Source organism: Botryllus schlosseri, chromosome 2, assembly GCF_051294905.1.
Source record: "Botryllus schlosseri isolate E-star chromosome 2, Bs_hap1, whole genome shotgun sequence".
NCBI lineage: Eukaryota > Metazoa > Chordata > Ascidiacea > Stolidobranchia > Styelidae > Botryllus > Botryllus schlosseri.
The window spans coordinates 4,151,584-4,173,884 of NC_137237.1; the positions used below are offsets into that span (position 1 = coordinate 4,151,584).

At 39.8% G+C, this 22,301-nt stretch overlaps 2 protein-coding genes across 4 annotated transcripts; both read left to right on the forward strand.

The window, feature by feature from the left end:
• The first annotated feature begins 359 nt into the window (after window positions 1–359).
• Window positions 360–3,260, forward strand: LOC145433082 (phosphatidylcholine transfer protein-like). Of its 2 annotated transcripts, XM_080309999.1 has the most exons (6): window positions 360–623; window positions 801–946; window positions 2,304–2,418; window positions 2,479–2,558; window positions 2,666–2,855; window positions 2,918–3,260. In XM_080309999.1, exons 2-6 carry the CDS (start codon window positions 827–829, stop codon window positions 3,058–3,060), a joined length of 648 nt encoding a protein of 215 aa, XP_080166125.1. In that variant the 5' UTR covers window positions 360–623; window positions 801–826; the 3' UTR covers window positions 3,061–3,260. The 2 variants fall into 2 exon arrangements, with proteins under 2 accessions (XP_080166125.1, XP_080166124.1); XM_080309998.1 differs by lacking the exon at window positions 360–623 and having other exon boundaries at window positions 660–946.
• Window positions 3,261–8,558: 5,298 nt separating this feature from the next.
• LOC145433074 (cytoplasmic dynein 1 intermediate chain 2-like) lies at window positions 8,559–21,865 on the forward strand. 2 transcript variants are annotated; one of them, XM_080309979.1, is made up of 16 exons: window positions 8,559–8,778; window positions 9,849–9,954; window positions 10,536–10,614; window positions 10,920–10,994; window positions 13,524–13,645; window positions 13,706–13,786; window positions 14,351–14,504; window positions 14,564–14,663; window positions 16,967–17,073; window positions 17,136–17,301; window positions 17,364–17,477; window positions 18,366–18,499; window positions 19,488–19,632; window positions 19,696–19,842; window positions 20,251–20,376; window positions 21,554–21,865. In XM_080309979.1, exons 1-16 carry the CDS (start codon window positions 8,686–8,688, stop codon window positions 21,665–21,667), a joined length of 1,863 nt encoding a protein of 620 aa, XP_080166105.1. In that variant the 5' UTR covers window positions 8,559–8,685; the 3' UTR covers window positions 21,668–21,865. The 2 variants fall into 2 exon arrangements, with proteins under 2 accessions (XP_080166105.1, XP_080166106.1); XM_080309980.1 differs by lacking the exon at window positions 10,920–10,994 and adding an exon at window positions 12,533–12,604.
• Window positions 21,866–22,301: the final 436 nt, after the last annotated feature.

Here is a 22,301-nt window from a genome sequence, read left to right on the forward strand (position 1 = left end):
TCTATTGCGCAGCGTTTGTCATCTCGGGCGGTAAATTTGTGTAGTTTGGATATTATACAATATAAATCGTTGGCCCTGGTGAACAAAATAATACGGTGAGCGAGATAGTGTAATGGTTATGCGTCCGGCTTCTCGAGCGGTAGGTCGTAGGTTCGATCTTCGGCCGGGTCATACCAAAGACTAGGGGTGCAGACTAGATGAGCTCATGGGGACGTATCGCAACTTCGTCGCCAAAGCATCTCAATGGTGCAGGCGAGAAAGAATATCATATCTCTCTCTCTCTCGGCACAGGGAAATATGGACCACTTGGGTTACTACTAATAAATAGAATACACTGGTATAACTGTATAGTGTATACCTTTCGCCATGGTGTAAAAAGAATAGCTGCGGCGTCAGAGCACTCAGCATTCCAATTTTTTTTCTATAATACTGTTTTTCGGTTATGACTAAATAATTGGAAGAAACACGGTTGCTCTCGGAGATTTCTTCGTCCTCTTTTCATGGCCTACGGTTTTTTCGCCTTTACTTACAGAGCTCTCGTCACTATCGACGTCACTTCACAGTTCGGACGTCCTGTAGATACTACCATAGCACAGTAACCACGGTCGATTCACTGATCTGCGGTATTTCTGTAGTTATCTAGCATACCGTAGGTTACTTATCCATAATGGAATACCTGCTTCTGTTTTGTGCTATGAAATGATCTTCTGTAGGCTACTTTTATGACAACTTCTGGTCTCAGTTTTCCTATGTCTAGTTCAATGACAATCGTTCTTTTCTCAAGCACGTTATGTTATAAGGCACCAATCAAGAAGGAACTTTGGAAATGGGATTTAGCGTCGAGGAATTCACATCAACTCTGAAAGAGATTGATTCACCACTCCTCCACGAATATGAATTCTTTGTGCAAAGTCACAATGTAAAAGTATACCGAAAGTACTCGAACGTACGTATGTAATAACGCACACTGTTTACAATTAATATAGCACTATACTGCTGAACTATTTTCCTCGAAATAATCATATATGAATATTTATATGATATGCCACTCTTTTACATGATTTTTTTTGTATTTTGTTACCACACATCGGAGTCGATGCCTCTTTTTAAAATCTAAAATCATGCTGTATAGTAGGGCTGTTCAAAAATAACCTTTTTTCCTGAATCTTGCAGGTTACTTGATTAAATCGTTAGGTTGCCTTAAAAAACGACCCACACCAAATTTGAATTCATTCCAACCAATATTCACGGATTTCGTAGAGTTTGAAAATTTTGAATTTGCCTAAAAATGTTTCAAATTTTTCTGCCAACCCCATGAAATTGTTGCGCTGTCTTCAAAAACGATGCAGAACAAATTTGACTCAATTTGAAGCCGTACAAGTGGATTTATTTCAGTTTTTCTTTGATAATTCTGGGATTATCCTTGATTGGTGGATCATCCCAGAATTATCATCAAAAAACTTGAATAACCCAACTTCTACAGCTTGGAATTGAGTCAAATTTGTTTTCCATTGTTTTTGAAGACAGCGCAACAATTTCATAAGGTTGGAAGGAAAATTTGAAATTTTTTTTTGCATTTTTAGGCAAATTCAAAATTTTCAAACTCTACGAAATCCGCGAATATTGGTTGGAATGAATTGAAATTTGGTGTGCGTCGTTTTTTAAGGCAACCTAACGATTTAATCAAGTAACCCGCTAGATTCAAGAAAAAAGCTTATTTTTGAACAGCCCTTCTGTATAGTCATTTAACCCAGGTCCCAGGATATTATAATAGGCAACAGACGCAGGAATGCGAGGCGGGTTGTTGCTCGCTCGTACCTTGGCGAAGAATTTGAGTCTGAGTTATAGTGTTCACATTTCATTAACTAGTTCTACTCATGTTTTTGAAACTCTTGGGTGATATCGAAGGCCTCACAATCATAATATACTCATTTTTTCTTGAACTCTTAACATGTTTGTTCACACAGATAAAGGACAGTTTTTGCGTGTGTGTGCCTAGATATTCAATTCAATTTATTGCTAAAAATTTTATTATTTCAATACACCACGATATCTTAGGTCATGGTCCGGTAAACTAGAGGGCTAACTATTGTATATTTCAAAGTATCCGTCCTGATACACTAAGACCTGAATGAATTCGCATAGAAGGTCTTGAGTTGAATGACTCGAGTACAAGTCGAGTCAAGTCAATGCACAAGCTGACTCAAGTCGAGTCATTTTCCAGTTTTATAGAAAGGCTCGAGTCAGCAAAATTTGCGACTCGAGTTATTACAACCCTGCCTAATACACCTAATATTTTGTAGGAGTCTGGTTTGTATCAGTACAAAGTGATTGGCGAGATAGAAGTTGAACCAGAAACATGCGCCGAGGTATATATGGATCTTGAATACCGGAAGACTTGGGATAAATATGTATCAGGTATCTTGTCATTGTCAAAGTAATTTCCTAGTATGAAACTATTATACGTATTTTTTACAGAATTGAAACACTTGTCCAACGGAGAAACGGAGTATATCTATTGGGACGTTGCGTATCCCTGGCCTATGTCACACAGAGATGTATCCTTTTGCAGGCAACATTTCACAAAACGTTTTTTGTACTACGTTAACTGATTTACATTATCAATATTTTGATTGCGATTAGCCCCTTGACTTACGTCATTTAGTATGTTTATCGAAGACAAAAAATGCAGTTCAATGAAAATGGGACACCAAGCTGGGTAATTCTTGGATGCTCGACAACCGAAGACGATATGAAAGCCCTTGGAGAGATCCCCGAGAAGTCCGGTGTCATTAGAGTTGATGACTTCATTCAAGGGCTTGCGCTTACCAGCAATGGAAAAGGAGGCACTAAGGGTAAGTTTGCCTTTTTTGCGTATATTACAATGGCATTGCCAGGAACTATTCTTTTCTTTTAGCCTTCATGCATTATTACGATAATCCGAAAGGTAATATACCGACGATGCTCATAAACTGGGCTGCTAGCACTGGTGTTCCGGATTTTCTCAGTAAGATGGAAGCGGCCTGCAAGGGCTACAAAGATTATAAAGCGTCATTGTAACAGTTTCTTACATTTTGTGAACTGTTTTCACATCAATCTGGTTAAATATGTTAATTGCATGGTTCTGTAGCACATTGCATTGTTTAGAATGTTAGACGCTCGTTGTGTGTTGTCATTGCTATTTTCAAAATATATCTCTATGCACGTTTTCTTTCTATATAATAATGCCGAATCATACAATAAATGATTCTGTCTTTTAACTTGTGCCTTTCTGGTATGGGATGTTTAGCAGAAGAACGTATATTGTGTACAATTGTACATGTGTTGGAAGAGTTACGAGCAGTTGCATCCCGCCTATTCTGGGTTTTGTTTATACTCTTCAACTATCGGTTCCTCTGTGGTCACGGTCCCACAAATTTCCACGACTGCTTCACATCGGAATCAAAAGCGCACAACTGCAACACGCGGAATACAAGAAAACGCATCGCTCTATCAAGTATGCCGACCGTGCCAGGCCTGTAGATTGGAACGCATCTCGCCGGCTATCCGACAGTCGTCGAGCATGTCCATTGCCCAGATTGTCTACATTCAAATCGAAATATAAGCATTGAGCAATTTATTTCGACTGAATCAATACTGGTCAGCCATCAAGATTACCGGACCTGACATATCGATCTCTCATTCCGACACATGCCACCCCTTTTTGCCACCTGTCCTTTACATTATCTCCTTTTACATGTTCATTCAGTGTGCAATGTGTATGCCTCCTTTTTACATCGCTTAGGCAAGGTGGGTGTCTGATTTGAAAGACTACTCCAAGTCGTTTCTTCATCTTCCTTCCTATCTATTCATTGTATTGCAGTCGTGTGGTGTCTTGAAATAATGAAATTGAATTGAATCATAAACAAGCAACAAGTCAAAATAATCGCGAAAAAAGATATCTCGTCGAAGTATGCTGATTTAGCTGATATGGTTCTGATATTTGGACGTATTGGCATGGGCAATAGACCTACCAGGCCACCGAGGCGACACATATATTTATCTCTAGAGCAGGGGCGGTCGACTTATCCGGTCGACGGGCCATCTCGTTTGGAATGCAGCATTGTCTTGTCAACGTTCATGATCGGAAATTTCGATGAGAAAAGTGCTAGTTTTTGAAAGGATTAAATATATATACTCAACTCAACTACGCCTGGATATTCTTCGACGTCGTTTTCAGTATCGAGTGTGGCATTCGATATTTTCTGGTTGGCAAGCGTGAACTTATTGAGTGTCGCAAAAATCCGTTTATGGCTTGATATTCCTCCGAATATTTATAATACCACATTTCGTGTGTGAAACAAGAAACTGTCTACAGGCCACACAAAATCGCGACGAGCCAAATATCTACATAATGATAATTATCCTGATACATATTACATATATCATTTCGCCGAGCGGAGTAGTTTCCTTGCCCTGTTTTGGGAAAAAGTGATACATTTATAGTTGTGTGCACTCAGGCATGTAATGGATCAATCATTTCGCCGAGAATTATTTGTTGCATTTGTTTTGTACGGAGGCAAGCAGGCAACTTATGTTATCAGCAAGGACTGGACTGGGCACCTAGGTGAATTCAGACTCAAGTTAGATCTGCTCTAGCTTGACTTATATCAAATCTATAGTAACATAGCATTATGGATCTATAGTAAATCTATTGTAACATAGCATTTACGACTCTAGTATAGCCATAACCACACCGCACTTACGGACCGAGCAGAAGTTGGCCTACAAATTCTCAGCCTACAAATTACCAAACGTTACCATCGGGTTAGTCACCACAAAGGCCATGGCAGCTACATTACAGCCACAAATATATTCGATAAATACTATCATTATGATCAGCTAAATATATTTATTTGATTGATCTCGACACGGAATAATCTATAACGCCCTGCAGTATGCGACATCACGGGCCCAACTCAATAAACAGAATTGCAAAATGTGGCCGCTATACTACTATCCTGGTTCGCATATAGGGAATTACTTCCAGTCAGGATGCAATCCTTAAAGCGTGCCACTTTTTTTTAACGTCATAAGCTTATATCATTCAATTGGACAAATCCTAGAAACACTTAATATTTGATCAAAAATCCTGGATGATGTCGAAATTAGAAGATGAATGTCCCCGTATATAGAGAATCCTCATACAATGGGGATGCAGGATGGATACAATCCTTGGGATTCGCAACTTTTCAACGTTACAAGGTTAAATAACAGCACTAGACCAATACTAGAAACACTTTATGGTGGATGAAACGATCCCGGGCGATGTCCAAATTAAAAGATGAATACCCCCATATATAGAGAATCCTTCCAAAATAGGGATGCAGGATGGATACAATCCTTGAGATGCGCAACTTTTTAACGTCACATGGTTATACAACAACACTAGGCCAATACTAGAAACACTTTATGGTGGATGATACGATCCCGGGCGATGTCCGAATTACAAGATGAATACCCCCATATATAGAGAATCCTTCCAAAATAGGGATGCAGAATGGATACAATCCTTGAGACGCGCAACTTTTCAACGTTACAAAGTTGTACAACAGCACTAGACAAATGCTAGAAACACTTTATGGTGGATGAAACGATCCCGGGCGATGTCCAAATTACAAGATGAATACCCCCATATATAGAGAATCCTTCCAAAATAGGGATGCAGGATGGATACAATCCTTGAGACGCGCAACTTTTCAACGTTACAAAGTTGTACAACAGCACTAGACAAATGCTAGAAACACTTTATGGTGGATGAAACGATCCCGGGCGATGTCCAAATTACAAGATGAATACCCCGTATATAGGGAATCCTTCTAAAATAAGGATGCAGGATGAATACAATCCTTGAGACGCGCAACTTTTCAACGTTACAAGGTTATATAACAGCACTAAACAAATACTAGAAACACTTTACGGTGGATGATACGATCCCGGGCGATGTCCAAATTACAAGATGAATACCCCGTATATAGGGAATCCTTCTAAAATAAGGATGCAGGATGAATACAATCCTTGAGACGCGCAACTTTTCAACGTCACAAGGTTATACAACAACACTAAGCCAATACTAGAAACACTTTATGGTGGATGATACGATCCCGGGCGATGTCCGAATTACAAGATGAATACCCCCATATATAGAGAATCCTTCCAAAATAGGGATGCAGGATGGATACAATCCTTGAGACGCGCAACTTTTCAACGTTACAAAGTTGTACAACAGCACTAGACAAATGCTAGAAACACTTTATGGTGGATGAAACGATCCCGGGCGATGTCCAAATTACAAGATGAATACCCCGTATATAGGGAATCCTTCTAAAATAAGGATGCAGGATGAATACAATCCTTGTGACGCGCAACTTTTCAACGTCACAAGGTTATACAACAACACTAGGCCAATACTAGAAACACTTTATGGTGGATGATTCGATCCCGGGCGATGTCCGAATTACAAGATGAATACCCCCATATATAGAGAATCCTTCCAAAATAGGTATGCAGGATGGATACAATCCTTGAGACGCGCAACTTTTCAACGTTACAAGGTTATATAACAGCACTAGACAAATACTAGAAACACTTTACGGTGGATGATACGATCCCGGGCGATGTCCAAATTACAAGATGAATACCCCGTATATAGGGAATCCTTCTAAAATAAGGATGCAGGATGAATGAGAAGGATTCTCTATATATGGGGGTATTCATCTTGTAATTTGGACATCGCCCGGGATCGTATCACCCACCGTAAAGTGTTTCTAGTATTTGTCTAGTGCTGTTATATAACCTTGTAACGTTGAAAAGTTGCGCGTCTCAAGGATTGTATTCATCCTGCATCCTTATTTTAGAAGGATTTTCTATATACGGGGTATTCATCTTGTAATTTGGACATCGCCCGGGATCGTTTCATCCACCATAAAGTGTTTCTAGCATTTGTCTAGTGCTGTTGTACAACTTTGTAACGTTGAAAAGTTGCGCGTCTCAAGGATTGTATTCATCCTGCATCCTTATTTTAGAAGGATTTTCTATATACGGGGTATTCATCTTGTAATTTGGACATCGCCCAGGATCGTTTCATCCACCATAAAGTGTTTCTAGTATTGGCCTAGTGTTGTTGTATAACCTTGTGACGTTGAAAAGTTGCGCGTCTCAAGGATTGTATTCATCCTGCATCCTTATTTTAGAAGGATTCTCTATATAGGGGGTATTCATCTTGTAATTTGGACATCGCCCGGGATCGTATCATCCACCTTATAGTGTTTCTAGTATTGGTCTAGTGCTGTTATATAACCTTGTAATGTTAAGAAGTTGCGCGTCTCAAGGATTGTATCCACCCTGCATCCCTATTTTGGAAGGATTCTCTATATATGGGGGTATTCATCTTGTAATTCGGACATCGCCCGGGATCGTATCATCCACCATAAAGTGTTTCTAGTATTGGCCTAGTGTTGTTGTATAACCTTGTGACGTTGAAAAGTTGCGCGTCTCAAGGATTGTATTCATCCTGCATCCTTATTTTAGAAGGATTCTCTATATAGGGGGTATTCATCTTGTAATTTGGACATCGCCCGGGATCGTATCATCCACCGTAAAGTGTTTCTAGTATTTGTCTAGTGCTGTTATATAACCTTGTAACGTTGAAAAGTTGCGCGTCTCAAGGATTGTATTCATCCTGCATCCTTATTTTAGAAGGATTTTCTATATACGGGGTATTCATCTAGTAATTTGGACATCGCCCGGGATCGTTTCATCCACCATAAAGTGTTTCTAGCATTTGTCTAGTGCTGTTATTTAACCTTGTAACGTTGAAAAGTTGCGAATCCCAAGGATTGTATCCATCCTGCATCCCCATTGTATGAGGATTCTCTATATACGGGGACATTCATCTTCTAATTTCGACATCATCCAGGATTTTTGATCAAATAATAAGTGTTTCTAGGATTTGTCCAATTGAACGATATAAGCTTATGACGTTAAAAAAAAGTGGCTCGCTTTAAGGATTGCATCCTGACTGGAAGTAATTCCCTATATGCGAACCAGGATAGTAGTATAGCGGTCACATTTTGCAATTCTGTTTATTGAGTTGGGCCCGTGATGTGGCATACTGCAGGGCGTTATAGATTATTCCGTGTCGAGATCAATCAAATACATATATTTAGCTGATCATAATGATAGTATTTATCGAATATATTTGTGGCTGTAATGTAGCTGCCATGGCCTTTGTGGTGACTAACCCGTTGGTAACGTTTGGTAATTTCTAGGCTGAGAATTTGTAGGCCAACTTCTGCTCGGTCACTTACGGTACTATATATACAGGAGTCAGGACCTACGTCGATTTATATTATATATATAGTGGTGCCGACTGGTGCCATATGCAAATTGAAAAAGTTGTTGGCATGGATAATGAGTTGACCTATCCATAATGACAGACAATACGACAATTTATAATAAAATCATTGATCTTATTCATGTATTTCTCAATTTATATTTTTATTGATTAATATTACAGTATGTCTGTATGTGTATAATTGGTAATATTGATGATATAGCATTTTGCATATTCATGTTTTTATCAGCGTATAGCTTAGGCTTTGCTTGTATTGTTCTCCCAGTACGCTTACTTTAAAAACTCTCACAATGTCAGACAAAGCGGATAGGAAAGCCGAATTAGAGAGGAAAAAAGCCTATCTGGCGAAGATACGTGAAGATAAACTGAGGAAAAAGAAAGAGGTGCGATTTGTATATTTTCTCAATTTATAAGATTCAAGAATAATTATATCAAAGTGATAGAGCTAGGTACCATATCGGTATTTTCCATGACTCACTGGCTAATTAAATTGAGGTATATTCACAAAAAATGGTATGGTAGGCTTATATCAAATCAATAGAAAAGCAACAAAAGACTGAACGTGAAACAACCGTTCTGAATATGCTACTTCATTTAATTAGTAATCTATATCGTCGGATATACCGGTAGCCTATAGATTTGTTCTTGTAGGAAAGTATGAAAATTCTTTATAAACTTGTTACGGTGATCAGTATCTCTTTGCCTAGTTTGTGTTTGCGTAACCAGTGCCAAAGTGTTATCTTGACCATTCTTTAGGTTACCTACTGCGAATGTTCCAACATAATTTTCATCAGATTTGATACATTGCGAACATGCTATATTTTGCTCTGTGAACGTGTTCTATTTTTTTTCAAGTTTCATATTGCAACCATCCTTTCAGGCTGTAGCTGACTTGATGATCTCCCAATCCCTTTCCTACAGCCTGGTTCTGAATTAAATTATATAGACTTTGCTTTGTCATGTATACATGTATTTTCAATGCTCGTGGAACCGAATAAATTCACTCTCTCTCTCTCTCTCTCTCCTAACTGACTAACAATACCAATAAATATATTGAAATTCACCATCAGTATCAGTTTATTAACATTTTATCAACCATTTTTTACGCAAATTTACATCAGACTCGTAAATATAAGTTACCATATTTTTCTTCTACCTATACATATAATGTTATAGTTGGAGCATCATTGGCTGTCCTGTTTACGTTTCTGTATTTTGTGTGGAAATTGTAATACTACAGTACAAAACGATCTTAATTTGATTTCTCACTTGCTTCTACATTAGAAATAGCAAATTTTAATCCATTATGATTGGTATGTATTATAATGCATACAATGTATCATTTATGGATTAGAGATGGTATTTACAGTAGCCTACAACAAGAATCATTGAACAGAAGACTCAGATCAGCTAATAAGGTGAAACGAAGCTAATCGCACGCTTTTTATTGTAGCATGAAGAGGAAAAGAAGGCGGTGACTGTTGCGACGGATTTGGAAAAGAAAAGGATCGAAACAGAAAATCTTCTAAGGGACATTGGTGTTGCGGATACCCCTGTCGGTAAGATTTTGGCTACAGATCTATAATTGCTTGGAAGGATCAGCATTTATGAGAGCGTAGGGCCAAATTCCAAATTAGAAAGAAATGCAACAAAATTATATACAAAATATACGGTTCTCCTGTAGCATTTTCAGGAAGACAAGAAATTACATTCGAATTAAAATGAGAGAATGAACCATTTCACGAATTAGATTACCGGTAATGGCATTTCTCTCAATTAGTCCGAGTCTAACTAGTATCATTATGCAGAATAAAATGAAATATAACGCAGCCATTGCTACTGTATAGTAGGTTAACTTAATGAAAAGATCGCCATGTTATCAGAGCGTGCTCAGGAAGAATTTTTCAATATGTCATCATTTCGATGTCACAATGTAACAGTGATTACACTGACTAATGAGTATGTTCCGGTGTGACCGTGCCACAAATACCCAAATTTCTAAATTGATGTGTAAATGGTGGTCTACGGACTTAACATTGAGTGGTTCAAATTACAATGTGACAGTATTTTTAGTAGGCCTAGGCTACACAGTGATGGTGTGACTTTAGCTGTCCTTGACGGTGATATTATCATATTTTAGTTCCATCCTCGAAAGTGTCTCCCTCAAAGTCTGCGGCCGCTGCGATTCCTGCTGCGGCTGATCCAGGAGGAAAAGCAAGGTATGGTTCACTTTTATGTTATCTTCATAAACAATCAGTTCTTCGCCTTTTGTTTATTGGATAATAGCTTTATATATTTGTAATGATTTTAATATACTAAAATAACATCCGATCAGGCACACGTCAAGAAGAAGCAAAATCTTCACCAGGTTAGGACTGAGTGAATTAACAGGATATCATACTCTTGATTCCATTAAGAATTATCTTTTCTTGTTTGTTACCACTGTTAGATTGAAGTGAGTTGCAATGAAACTAACCCGCTGATACTAGATGTGAGATACGTAACTTTGAATGTGTTTGCGCAGCGCCGCTAGTGTGGATCGCTGGATATGCATAGAAAACGATATTACGATGTCTGAACAGGATGAATGCGATGATGGGTAAAAGATTGTAGTAGTCGGGCAAAGATTGCTTGGAAAATATATATTTTCCATGTTTTTTGCTTCTTCACTTACCATGCTATGTTGAAGTAACATGGTGTAGCGTTTAGAAAAGCTCGATGTACTGGGGCTCTTCAAAAATAACTTTATTTTTCAAATTTTACTGGATACTTTATAAAATTGTTAGGTTACCTAAAAAAACGCTGCACACCAATTTTGGTTGTGTGGAAAAACGATGTAGGCCTGCAACAAATTTCTCTCAATTCCAACCAGTAGAAGCGAAGGTATTGAAGTACAAAAATTCTGGATTTGGAAAAATAGTAGGCTTACCTATTTACAGTGGCAATTGTTTCAGCGCTTCTTCGTTTTCCGATCGCAACAAGCCAGTGTTCCCCCATGGCACCAATAAGGGTTACAGGTGGGGATATTAGGGTTAAGCTTGGGGTAAGGAAAGATTTCCCCAAGATTCGCGTTGGGGGTGACGGATATTAGGGCTGAGTGAGAGTATCGTGTCCATCAACTGGGGTGAGTCACCCAAACCCTAATCTTAGGATACCCTTACCCCAACCTTAACCCTGATATCTTCCACCGCCAGAGTTGTAACCAAGTCAAAAGATTCCGAGTCACAAGTCAATCTCACTTTTATAGTTTTGACTCAAGTCAAGTCGAGTCATTTTCAATTCACCACCGAGTCGAGTCCGAATCCAAGTCATCGAGCAGAGGGTCGAGTCCGAGTCATGGTATTATGATTCGAGTCCAAGTCATTGTGTTGACTGCTCAGTTCCCAGCTAAAGTGTTGGTAAACCCACTTTTTATAAGTCTGTTGGTGATATCGAATGGTTCGCATTTCCTCACTTTTTAGCAGTTTCTGGTCTCAAATTAAATTACCAGTACCGATAGACGAAATGCCAATAAGGTGGTTACTTTACTACTCTTCGAAATTACAATGAAATGTCTTTCTTGGCCGTCTGAGTCTCAAGTCATATGACTTGGTTCGAGTCATGCGCAATGACTTGAGTCCAAGTCGAGTCATTTTGGTATTTTTAGAAAATGACTGGAGTCAAGTCGAGTCATTGAAAAATCGTGACTTGAGTCGAGTCATGTCTCGAGTCATTACAACCCTGCCCACCGCAACCCTAATATCCATCCCTCCCAAGGTTAAAAACAATTTATATTAACGTGTTCATGGGAAAAATTGATTGGTGTCATGGGGAACACTGGCTTGCTGTGATCGTACAACAAAGAAGCGCCATTCTTTCATTACTTATTATATTTATTTTTGAACAGCCAGTTATACACAGTAGTCGAGCATTATAGTTGTATTTTCGTTGTTGAAGATTGATACACATAATCTTGTGCTGCTCTTGTGAAAAATGGGACTCGGGTCATCCCAACACTGCCAATATTTTGGTATATAGCTGCGTGATGATAAGCTATTGATAAGCTTCTACTTTTTTGCAAACCTTGTTCTGATAACATTGGAATCGCGGACGTGTGGATTATTTGCAAATTGCGTTTCCCTTCTGCCTATCCCCGAGGCGCCAAAGCAGTTTGGATTGGGATCAAGAGCCAAGCCTTGTAGAACTTCAAGGGTACAATATGATATCATGGTACAGATGGCGGTGTTTTTTGTCCCACATTGCTCGTGTGTGCTTGATGGTTACGGGGTCTGCGCAGAATCTTGTCTATGATTGCAGTTCTTGGAGTGGAAATGAATTTATGTCATCTCACCTGGAGGTGCTCGAATTATTCCTACAGAAGTAGTATTAATAGTGTTTAAATTCTACGAAAGAGAATTACTTGAAGTGTTGACTTGAATGTAATTAAGAAGTAGCTATTTCTATAAATATTTAATCATTTAAGCAGCGCAAGGAGGAATCTGTAATAGCTACTTGATTACCCAAGAAAAGTAGATCTGCTTCATTGATAACCTGACTTCCTTTGGCATTGTATTGCTGAATCTATTGCGCAAGATATTCAATTTGTCAGAGTTGATTTTTTTTCAGCGACGATTTTGCAATAAATGGTGACTATTTGAGTGAGCTCTTCCAATTATGTAAAATTATATGCCATCATTGTTTTTTGCCAGTGACTTGTTAACTTGAAATACGATATTTCCAGGTCGGCTATATCTTATCACATGCGATTTCAGATCTGCGGAACAGAAAATACTTGATCATAATAGTTTGCACAGAAAACGCACATTGTATTCCGTCATGTCATGCATGATACTGTTGATGCGGGGCCTACGATAGGCCCCGGTTGATGCTTTTGTAAACCTAATCCTGTAGGTTGTAGCGAATGTAATAGAATTGGTCTTGGTGCATGCTGTTGATTGGGTCTGTTGTGCTGTGTTTAGTTGTTGGGATTCCTTCGAATATACTCCGATGTTCGTGCAGCCATGAGCTTTGATAGAGGTTTGGTATTGTCATTTGTCATTGTCACTAATTTGGTGTATTGGTGTGTTTGCCAAGCAGCACAGTAATGTCTTTGTCGTAGAAAAATCTTGAGACCTCCGTATCCACGCAGGCCGCGCCGACAAGCAAAACTTGACTTGAGCAAAATAACAGTGACGTCGATAGCTCCCAAGGAGGTGGTGTCGTATGCCAAAGAAACTCAGACGCCGGTGCAGGAAACGCAGCAATCCGATGGTAGGCCACTTTTTTCGGAGATTTTAATTTTCGTGTTATTTCAACGTATCTTGTTAATAGATGAAGACGGACAGGAGGAGGAGAAAATCCCCGTTATTGCTGATGAAGATGAAGAGGAGGATGACGCCAAAGAAGAGGAAGGTGAGATCATGTATGAGAGTTAGAACTAGGCACAATGATTCGTGATGATTTTTACGAGTATTGAAATTATACGCTTCTTTCCACTAATAGTAAATTTATCAACGAGAATTATAGTTTCGGCACTATTTTACGCAATCTGGGGAACATTAAACCTCGATTGGTTGTATCGCTGCATACAAAACCATTAGAGCTAGGCACATTGGTGAACTGAAGTCGTGATCAAACCACAGCGTTTTCACAATACGCAATGAAATAGGTATGGTCGGAAAAATACCGAATAATCTTTAATTTGATGTATAACTGGAGTTGCATTGTCTGTGGTCACGTAAAAGGTGCATATCTTAACTTTCCCCATTTTCCATAGTGTGTTGACGTCATACTCAGGGATATATGGGAATTGACATGAAATATATTTGAAAACAGGTATTTGATTATGATGGAAAGCCTAAGCCTACCTGTTATCTCTTATTTGATTAGTATATTGATATTGAAATGAACCCGAATATTTCCGGCTAGTAGAGAATTGGAAAGAACACTTGTGTACCAACAATCGTTATCTCTTAGTTCAACGAGAGCTGAGCGAAGAGGAGAAGAGAACTATCGAAAACTCTGACGATTACATGTCATTCTTGAACCGCACGTCAAGGTTTATGGAGAGAGCCCTGGTGCACAAGTTTGACCTCTTTACCGAGTACAACTTGCAGCAAGACGAGGAGAGGTGTGGTAACACTGCGGGGTCATCATGTTGTGTTGTTTATTTCAATTATATTTTTTTAGCGAGGCGGATAAAGGCGCGAAATTGTCGTTGAATCGTGTTTTCTCTGACGAGAGATGGTCGAAACATCGACTGGTGACATGCCTGGATTGGAGTGAGCAGGTATAGCTAGTACATTACCCCCATAGGTGGTGAAAAGTAATCAACTAAGAACACTACAAATAGGTGCACTCTTCAGATGTATATTTAGTTACCATGATATAGGGTCAAAACATTTTTTTTGCGGATTCCGGGAGACTGATCAAATTGTTAGGTTGCCTAAAAATACGCTGCAAACCTCGATTCCAATTGGTAGGTGTAAATGCACTGGAGAGCAGGGCTTTGGAGCAGCCGTAAATTTAAACTGCTCCGGCTCCGGAGCTTTCTTCTATCATACATTGGCTCCGGCTCCAGCTCCGGAGCCGCATTATTACCACTGCTCCGGCTCCGGCTCTGAAATTATCGAATGGGCCTGTCTATAATTGAGGTGGCCAACCCGCGGGCCAAATTTGGCCCGCGAGAGAGTTTTGCGTGGCCCGCGAGAGGTAATTTCCTATTATATTATCGAAAATGAATTGCTCAGATTGTGAAATTGCAACGCCAACCAAATATTACAAGTATGGCTGCGACACTTGGGATGTTGATGACAAAAAAATCAGTTCCGGCGCATTGGCAGATCCAGGGTCCAGTCACATTTTCAGTAAATCGTCGTACATTACAATAAACTAAAATAGTAGTGAAATTTTTCTTCACGTTCCGCGTGTTCAATTGTCACACGATTTCTTGCTTGGTAGCCTACCCATTACTGAAAATGAAAAAAGTACCCGATTGAGTCCAACCGTATTCGCAATTACGGGAGAAAGTCTTTTCGCGTTTGCGCTCGCATAACGATCGTCGATGGTGAAATGTAGGCACAAAATGATTGTCGCATATTATCGGAGACCTTCGATATCGATGTGGTCAGACGCCGAATAGTCGTGTCCTTGCAAACTGAGCCTAGCGGGCGGTATACAGTAGACCCGCAATATACTCAAGTAATAATATTATTGACCTAGTTTGTTTATAAACTTTGAAAATTTTACCCGCTTGGCGCGGCTAGTGGACCGCGCACTCGTTCGTGAATTGCATGTGCCCTTTTAGCCGAAAAGGTTGGCCATTCCTGGTCTATATAGAATACTAATCTACCCATAGGTTAGTTATCTATAGTAAAGTAATCTAGAGTCTGTCAGCCGTCAGTAACATCCGATGTAGCAACGAAGACATAGGTGCCGTCGTGCCGGCTTGTGACGTCATAATAAATACTTGTCAATTGTCGATAACATCATAGTTGCACTAGAACGCACTTTACTCCGTGTCATTGCTGTGCACAGCATTAAAATTCAGGCCTGCTGTTGAATTATGATAAATCAGCAGATGTGGTTGTTGCATATATAATAGCATCTTATGAAATACGTCGGAGCCGGAGCTACTCCTCAAATAACGGGCTCCAGCTCCGGCTCCGGCTGAATTTTTGGTAGAGCTCCGGCTCCGGCTCCAGCTCCGGTGAAAATGCACGGCTCCGGGGCTCCGGCTCCGGCTCCAAAGCCCTGCTGGAGAGGAGAGAAAATTTTGAATTTATTATAAAAAATTTGAATTCTTTTCTTCCAAATTGTCCAAGTTGTCTAAAAGAAAGATGCTTAACAATTTTAACTCGCTTCCAACTGGTAGAAGCAAAGTTATTGCAGTTAGAAATTTTGGAATAGCAAAAATTGCCTCGACGGTGAGTAATCCCAGCATTGATAATGAAAAACTCAAATAACTTTGCCTCTACGAATTGGAATTGCGCCGAATTTGTTTTGCATCGTTTTAATAGACAATTAACCAAATTCATGGGTTGTCAGTAAAAATTTTTAATTTTTTTTTAAATTTTTTGTAGCAAATTACAAATTTTCAAACTCCTGTGCGTTCACATCTACCAGTCGGAATCGAGCCAAATTTGGTGTACAGCGTTTTTTTAGGCAAATCAACAAGTCAATCAGTGAATCCCCGGAATCTGGTAAAAAAAGTGTTGTTGAACAACCCGACTGACCGGTGTTCGGTCAATACCGAGAAAACCATTGCCGAGAAATGAGAATGGACACCACAGAGAATGGACGTTACCGAAAATAGACATTACCGATAATACAGTATATGCAATGCAGGCATATGTGTTGATTCTCAGATATAAATCTCGACAACGTCTGTCCAAGTAAGTTAGATTCTTGGCATTGGCCATTCTTGGTAATGTCCATAATGGTGTCTATTCTCGGTAATGGCACTCTATGTAATGTCCGTTCTCGGTAATGGTTTTCTCGGTATTGGTATGGAACCCTAATGACCACCTCTGGTTGCTCCAATAACTGGTACGCTTCCGTCTCAACACTGATTTTTCCTACCAAAATTTGCAGTACCCAGAACTTTGTGTTGCATCCTATGGCTCGAACGAAGAAGCCCCATACGAACCAGACGGCGTTGCGTTAGTGTGGAACAGTAAATATAAAACAACATCTCCCGAGTGAGTCTATTGCGTTGTTCTTTAAGTCTTGTATATGACTAACAGGTACCGGCTGTCTTTAGGTACATTTTTCATTGCCAGTCCGCGGTCACAGCTGCTTGTTTCGCAAAATTCCATCCCAATCTGATCGTAGGTGGGACGTACAGCGGCCAGATCGTGCTGTGGGACAACAGAACGAAAAAACGCACGCCCGCGCAACGTAGCAAACTTTCTGCATCTGCCCATACGGTATGGGATTGTACTCTATTGAATTTTCGACCTTCATGTGTTGAATATCGAGCACTTTTCAGCATCCTGTGTTTTGTGTCGATGTGGTGGGAACGCCAAACGCTCATAATCTCATTTCCATTTCGAATGACGGAAAGCTGTGCGCGTGGAGCCTCGATATGCTCACCCAACCTCAAGTAAGTTACTGTTTTGTGGTGTTGGGACTGGCGCTGACCAATATATTGGGCTAATCTATATATCGGGATGGTATGTGTCTCCTTAGAAATCAGAACAAACAACGGGCCCAGAAACTCTGCCATTGGTTTAATGGACGGGAGAGGTCGTTCACTCTTTCATTTGTGTCTCAGAGTTGTTGTTTAACAAAATACGCTGACCTAGTTTGTGACAACAGAAAGAGTTTGTGTATAATCTAAAATAGTACTTTGAGTCGAAACCCCCTGTTTGCCTCTATTATTCGAAACTTCATGCCTGTGTCGACTTGTGTCGTCCTATTTGGTGATACGGTTGTTGATATTCAAAGTTCACTTGAAACATCTACCAGTTCCTGACGATTTCCCCTGACGCGTTTCAGTCGAAATTATTTGGGTTTATTTCAATATGCATACCATTATTCAATTGTAAATCTCTATATCGGCTAACTCAAGGCGATCTTTTTTGAGTAGTCATGTGATGTCATCATTCGTACAACTGTTCCGACAAGAGAAAGGGTCTTCATTAGTGCTAGCTTTATGAGGACCAGGACCAGTTCTACAAATCCCTGACGAGGACCACAGGAATTTACTCGTCAGTTAATTCTCTCGTTTGTGAGACATAGGAAAGGTGCGAATGCGGGGATATTTTCCCTCAAGGGGTGTATTCTAATGTCTGCCACCTACACTAATCAGGTTCACGTTGTCTCGATAATTTAAGTAGAATTGAGTATATTTAGTGGCTTAAGATTGTAACCATAATAGGCGGTTCTATTGTCTTCATCAACTCGAGACACAATTTACACTGCGATATACAAGACACAGCGCTGTGCCGATTGCTATTCCACTCCTGTTTACTTAACGATTCATGTTTAGGATTCCATGGAACTGCAGCACAAGCAATCCAAACCAGTTGCAGTCACGTGCATGGCATTCCAACCCAACAACGTCAATAACTTTTCCGTGGGTGCCGAAGACGGCTCGGTGTATTCCGCTTGCCGGCATGGAAGGTGACACTTTTCTATGCGTTCTCAGCTACTCTACTGTCAGACGGTCAAAGTAGTCGGGCTTGACACTCGGGTAATAGTACAAGTAAAGTAGAAGTAGCCATTTCCAAGTCGGCCTGTCCGACTCAAATTTGTAGAAGTAGAAAATGAAGTTGTAAAAGAAGTAGATAAAGTCGCATACTTTTAGCATCTAATCCGAGGTCACCATTTCTAGAATTGCAAGATTAGTTTTGCGACTAATGCAAAAAGACCACTCGCCAATCGGTGCAATTTTTTTGCAATATGTTCGGATACCGTGTTACAGACGCTATTTCGCTAGGGTTACGATATGTCCTATTTTAAGGGGAATGAATAGTCCTCTTTTTTCAATAAATGAACAGCGTCCTTGGAGGACGCTCAAATGTCCTCCTTTTTTGGAATTTGTCCTCTTCTTTTGGAAAAAGTGTTTAAATTCTTGCCGAAGTTGGACTCCGTCACACTGAACGCCAGGGTTGGCTAAAAACAAACGAAAAATACAGCCGAACGGCTATTTCGGGAGCGAGATCGGAAAAATCACCTTTTTTTCAAGTCAACCCAATACTATTACTCGAAAAAGTTTCCAAAACAGCCGTTTTCTCCTCCGGTATTATAGCTTTTCAAAGTTTTAAAAGTTGTCCTCTTGTTCGAATGTCAAAATATGGCGACCCTACATATCGCAAGTTGTTACGGCAAATTCAGTGTGCAAACAGTGGGCAAAAGTATGTAGTTTTAACTAAAAAGCTGTTCAGTAGAAGTGACCGTGTCCAAACAAAAAATTTTTAATCCAAATTTTGAAAAGTACGTGGTTTTGCCTAAAAACTAGTCGAACAGAAGTGGGCGTAATCTACTTGAGTCAGTAGGCAAAATCTAGTTGAGTATCCTGAAAAGTGGGAGTACTTCGTTACAGACCAACTACTGCTCATCCTAACGACAGACCAACTACTGCTCATCCTAACGACCTTGACATTTTTAGTAAAACCGGAATCAGCGACGCCTTCGACGGTCATTACGGTCCTGTGACCGGGGTGGATTTCCATCGCGCCACGGGACAGTTGGACTTCTCTCATTTATTTTTAACCTCGTCGTTTGACTGGACGGTGAAATTGTGGTCGCTGAAAGTAAGATGTCCCGGTTGTTTGGTCAACATCTTACATTGTTTAAAAATGTCTGTGTTTGTGTAGAACAACAGTAGAAAATGCCTGCACTCGTTTGAAGATAATAACGACTACATAATGGACGTCGCGTGGTCGCCTACGCACCCTGCCATGTTTGCCAGCGCGAACGTGTCGGGTCGCATTGATTTGTGGAATCTGAATACTGATACAGAGGTATGGGGCTGACATTATTACACCAAGCAATGCGAAATGACGGTAATCTATTCTTATCTATGAAAGGTTCCTATGCTCTGATTTAATTTCAGATCGAATTTCTTGTTTTTCTGAAAATGCTACAGGAGAATTGGATAGTGCGAAACCGGCCAAGCTTGCTGTACAGAAATTTTCCATTCCCGTGCTTATGGGAATGACTTTTATTTGATATGAACTGAAATTCAATATCGTGGTATTTCTTTCTAGCCTGGAATTCAATAATTTAATTGAATAATTGAAATCCTTGTCTAATTACGCAAAAAGCTGTATAGCTGTAATTTTAACCCTAATTTACCTAACTGTGGGTATGGGTTGATCCTTATGTAAGAGCTCGAACTTGTTTGCTACACAGCATGTTTTGTTCTGCAGATTCCGGCAGTTTCGGTGAATACTGATAGTGGCGCGGCCGTCAGCAGAATTAGATGGAACCCGGCTGGTACACAAATAGCCGCTGGCGACGATATGGGGACTGTGCACGTGTTCGACATTGGAGAGGTAAAGATTTGCCATAGACAATAAGCCAGTCTGTCGGATCGACGTTCAGATTCTATGTCGTTCCTGTATCGAGGACATATATAACGGCTGACCAGTGACCAATGACCAGAGGTTGTTAACGTAATCAGTGTTGGTACTCAAGTAAAGGTAGAAGTAACGCCACTAAACTTGACTGAATTTCAAGTAGAAGTAGTCATATCCAAGACATCAAAACTACTTCAAATTGTAGTTGAAAACGAAAGTTATCAAAACAACTAAAGTAGGTAGTCTCAGAAGTAGATTTGGTTGAGAGGTCGCATAATTTAAGCAGTTAGTCATAGATGACAGGGCTGTAACCAAGTCACATGGTTCCGAGTCGCAAGTCAATCCCACTTTTGTTGTTTTGACTCGAGTAAAGTCCAAGTCCTCGAGCAGTGGTCCGAGTCATTCTGTTGGCTGTCCAATTTCGAGTTGAAATCTTGTCAAACCCACTTTTTGTAACTCTGCTTGGTGATATGGAATGTTTCGTATTCATCATATAATAGTTTTCCTCACATTAACAGTTTCTGGTCGCATTTTCTAGTACCATGTCAATAGACGAAATACCAATCGTGTGGTAACTTTACTATTCTTCGAAATTACAATAAAATGGCCTGTCTTGGCCGTCTGAGTCTCGATTCATATGACTTGGTCCGAGTCATGCGCAATGACTTGAGTACAAGTCGAGTCAAAACAGATATTGACTCAAGTCGGGTCGAGTCATTGTCCGTATTTCAAGAAAATGACTAGAAACAATTCGAGTCACCAAAAAATTGCGACTCGAGTCATTACAACCCTGGTGAAGGGCTTATTTTGAAATTTCAGGAAGCATTTTCGTGACTGACAAAAATTGGCTAATGGCAGTATGGCACTACGGATAGGTGCAATATTTTAAATTATGTTCAATTGTTTGGTTCCCATGATACATGGGTTAATTCACCCAATAGTTGTGACAATTTCACTCATTAAACTGATGTAAGCATATCCCTATACTAACTAAAAGCAAATAGTTTTGCAAAAAATTGTGAAGTGGAAGTACTCTAAACAACCATTTGATAAGTGCTATAGGTAAAAGCTCAAGAACTTTACTTGACCACTTCTGCCAATGACTATGTCAGTACCAGATATATTTACACTATATAATTGTTTTTTTTTACAGCAAATTGCTTCTCCGCGTAGTGATGAGTGGTCTCGTTTTGTGCACACGCTCGCAGAAATTAAGAGTAATGAAGCGGACCAAGAGGAAGGTTCAGCACACAAGCAGAAATTCTAAATACTGCTACGTCCTCACTATGATACAAGCGAAACTGATCATGTTGTGTATTGTCATGTGTGTGTAGGTTCAATATTTGGTGGCTTGCATTTATGTAATGCTTGCTGCTTGAATGTATGGAAGGCGAATGGTTGACAGCCGTAACTACTTCGACGCATGAATTTTCTGTTCCCTAAATATATATAATACGTTTAACAACTTGTATTGGCTCAGTTACAGTTGCATAGGGTTACCATATTTTGGTAATCTGAAAAGAGGACACTTTTAAAATTTCCGTAAGGTAGCCTAGTTGCAGGGTTTCAATAGTTCGTGTTCTTGATTGTACTGGATCGAGGTAGAATGATGCCTTGTGTGGTGTTGGACGACAGCAATATCTGTCACGAAGGTTTTGAGTGGGCATCCTAAGTTGTGTAAGAGAAGGCTGTGGCTCAGTCTGAAAGTTGTATCGTTTCTTATTTTCGAAGGAACTTGGCGTAGTAGTAAATTCAGGCCTCGGTGAGTTTTCGGCAGCAGCACATTCCGGATTGTCAGATGTTTATACGGGTTCCCCCTCCATCACTGTTCTTAGAGAAAAAATCAGGCAATAGATCCGGTTGAGGACGTATCAGTTAAATAATATTTTCATCATTTCAAA

What these genes read in the sequence shown, in the direction of transcription:
- LOC145433082 (XM_080309999.1), top strand. Translation starts at nt 827, where the DNA reads ATGGGATTTAGCGTCGAGGAATTCACATCAACTCTGAAAGAGATTGAT. An exon ending in TATACCGAAAGTACTCGAAC is followed by an intron (nt 947 to 2,303) that starts GTACGTATGTAA and finishes AATATTTTGTAG; the next exon opens with GAGTCTGGTTTGTATCAGTA. An exon ending in TGGAAAAGGAGGCACTAAGG is followed by an intron (nt 2,856 to 2,917) that starts GTAAGTTTGCCT and finishes CTTTTCTTTTAG; the next exon opens with CCTTCATGCATTATTACGAT.
- LOC145433074 (XM_080309979.1), top strand. Translation starts at nt 8,686, where the DNA reads ATGTCAGACAAAGCGGATAGGAAAGCCGAATTAGAGAGGAAAAAAGCC. An exon ending in CAGGATGAATGCGATGATGG is followed by an intron (nt 10,995 to 13,523) that starts GTAAAAGATTGT and finishes GTATCCACGCAG; the next exon opens with GCCGCGCCGACAAGCAAAAC. An exon ending in TCCGCTTGCCGGCATGGAAG is followed by an intron (nt 18,500 to 19,487) that starts GTGACACTTTTC and finishes TGACATTTTTAG; the next exon opens with TAAAACCGGAATCAGCGACG.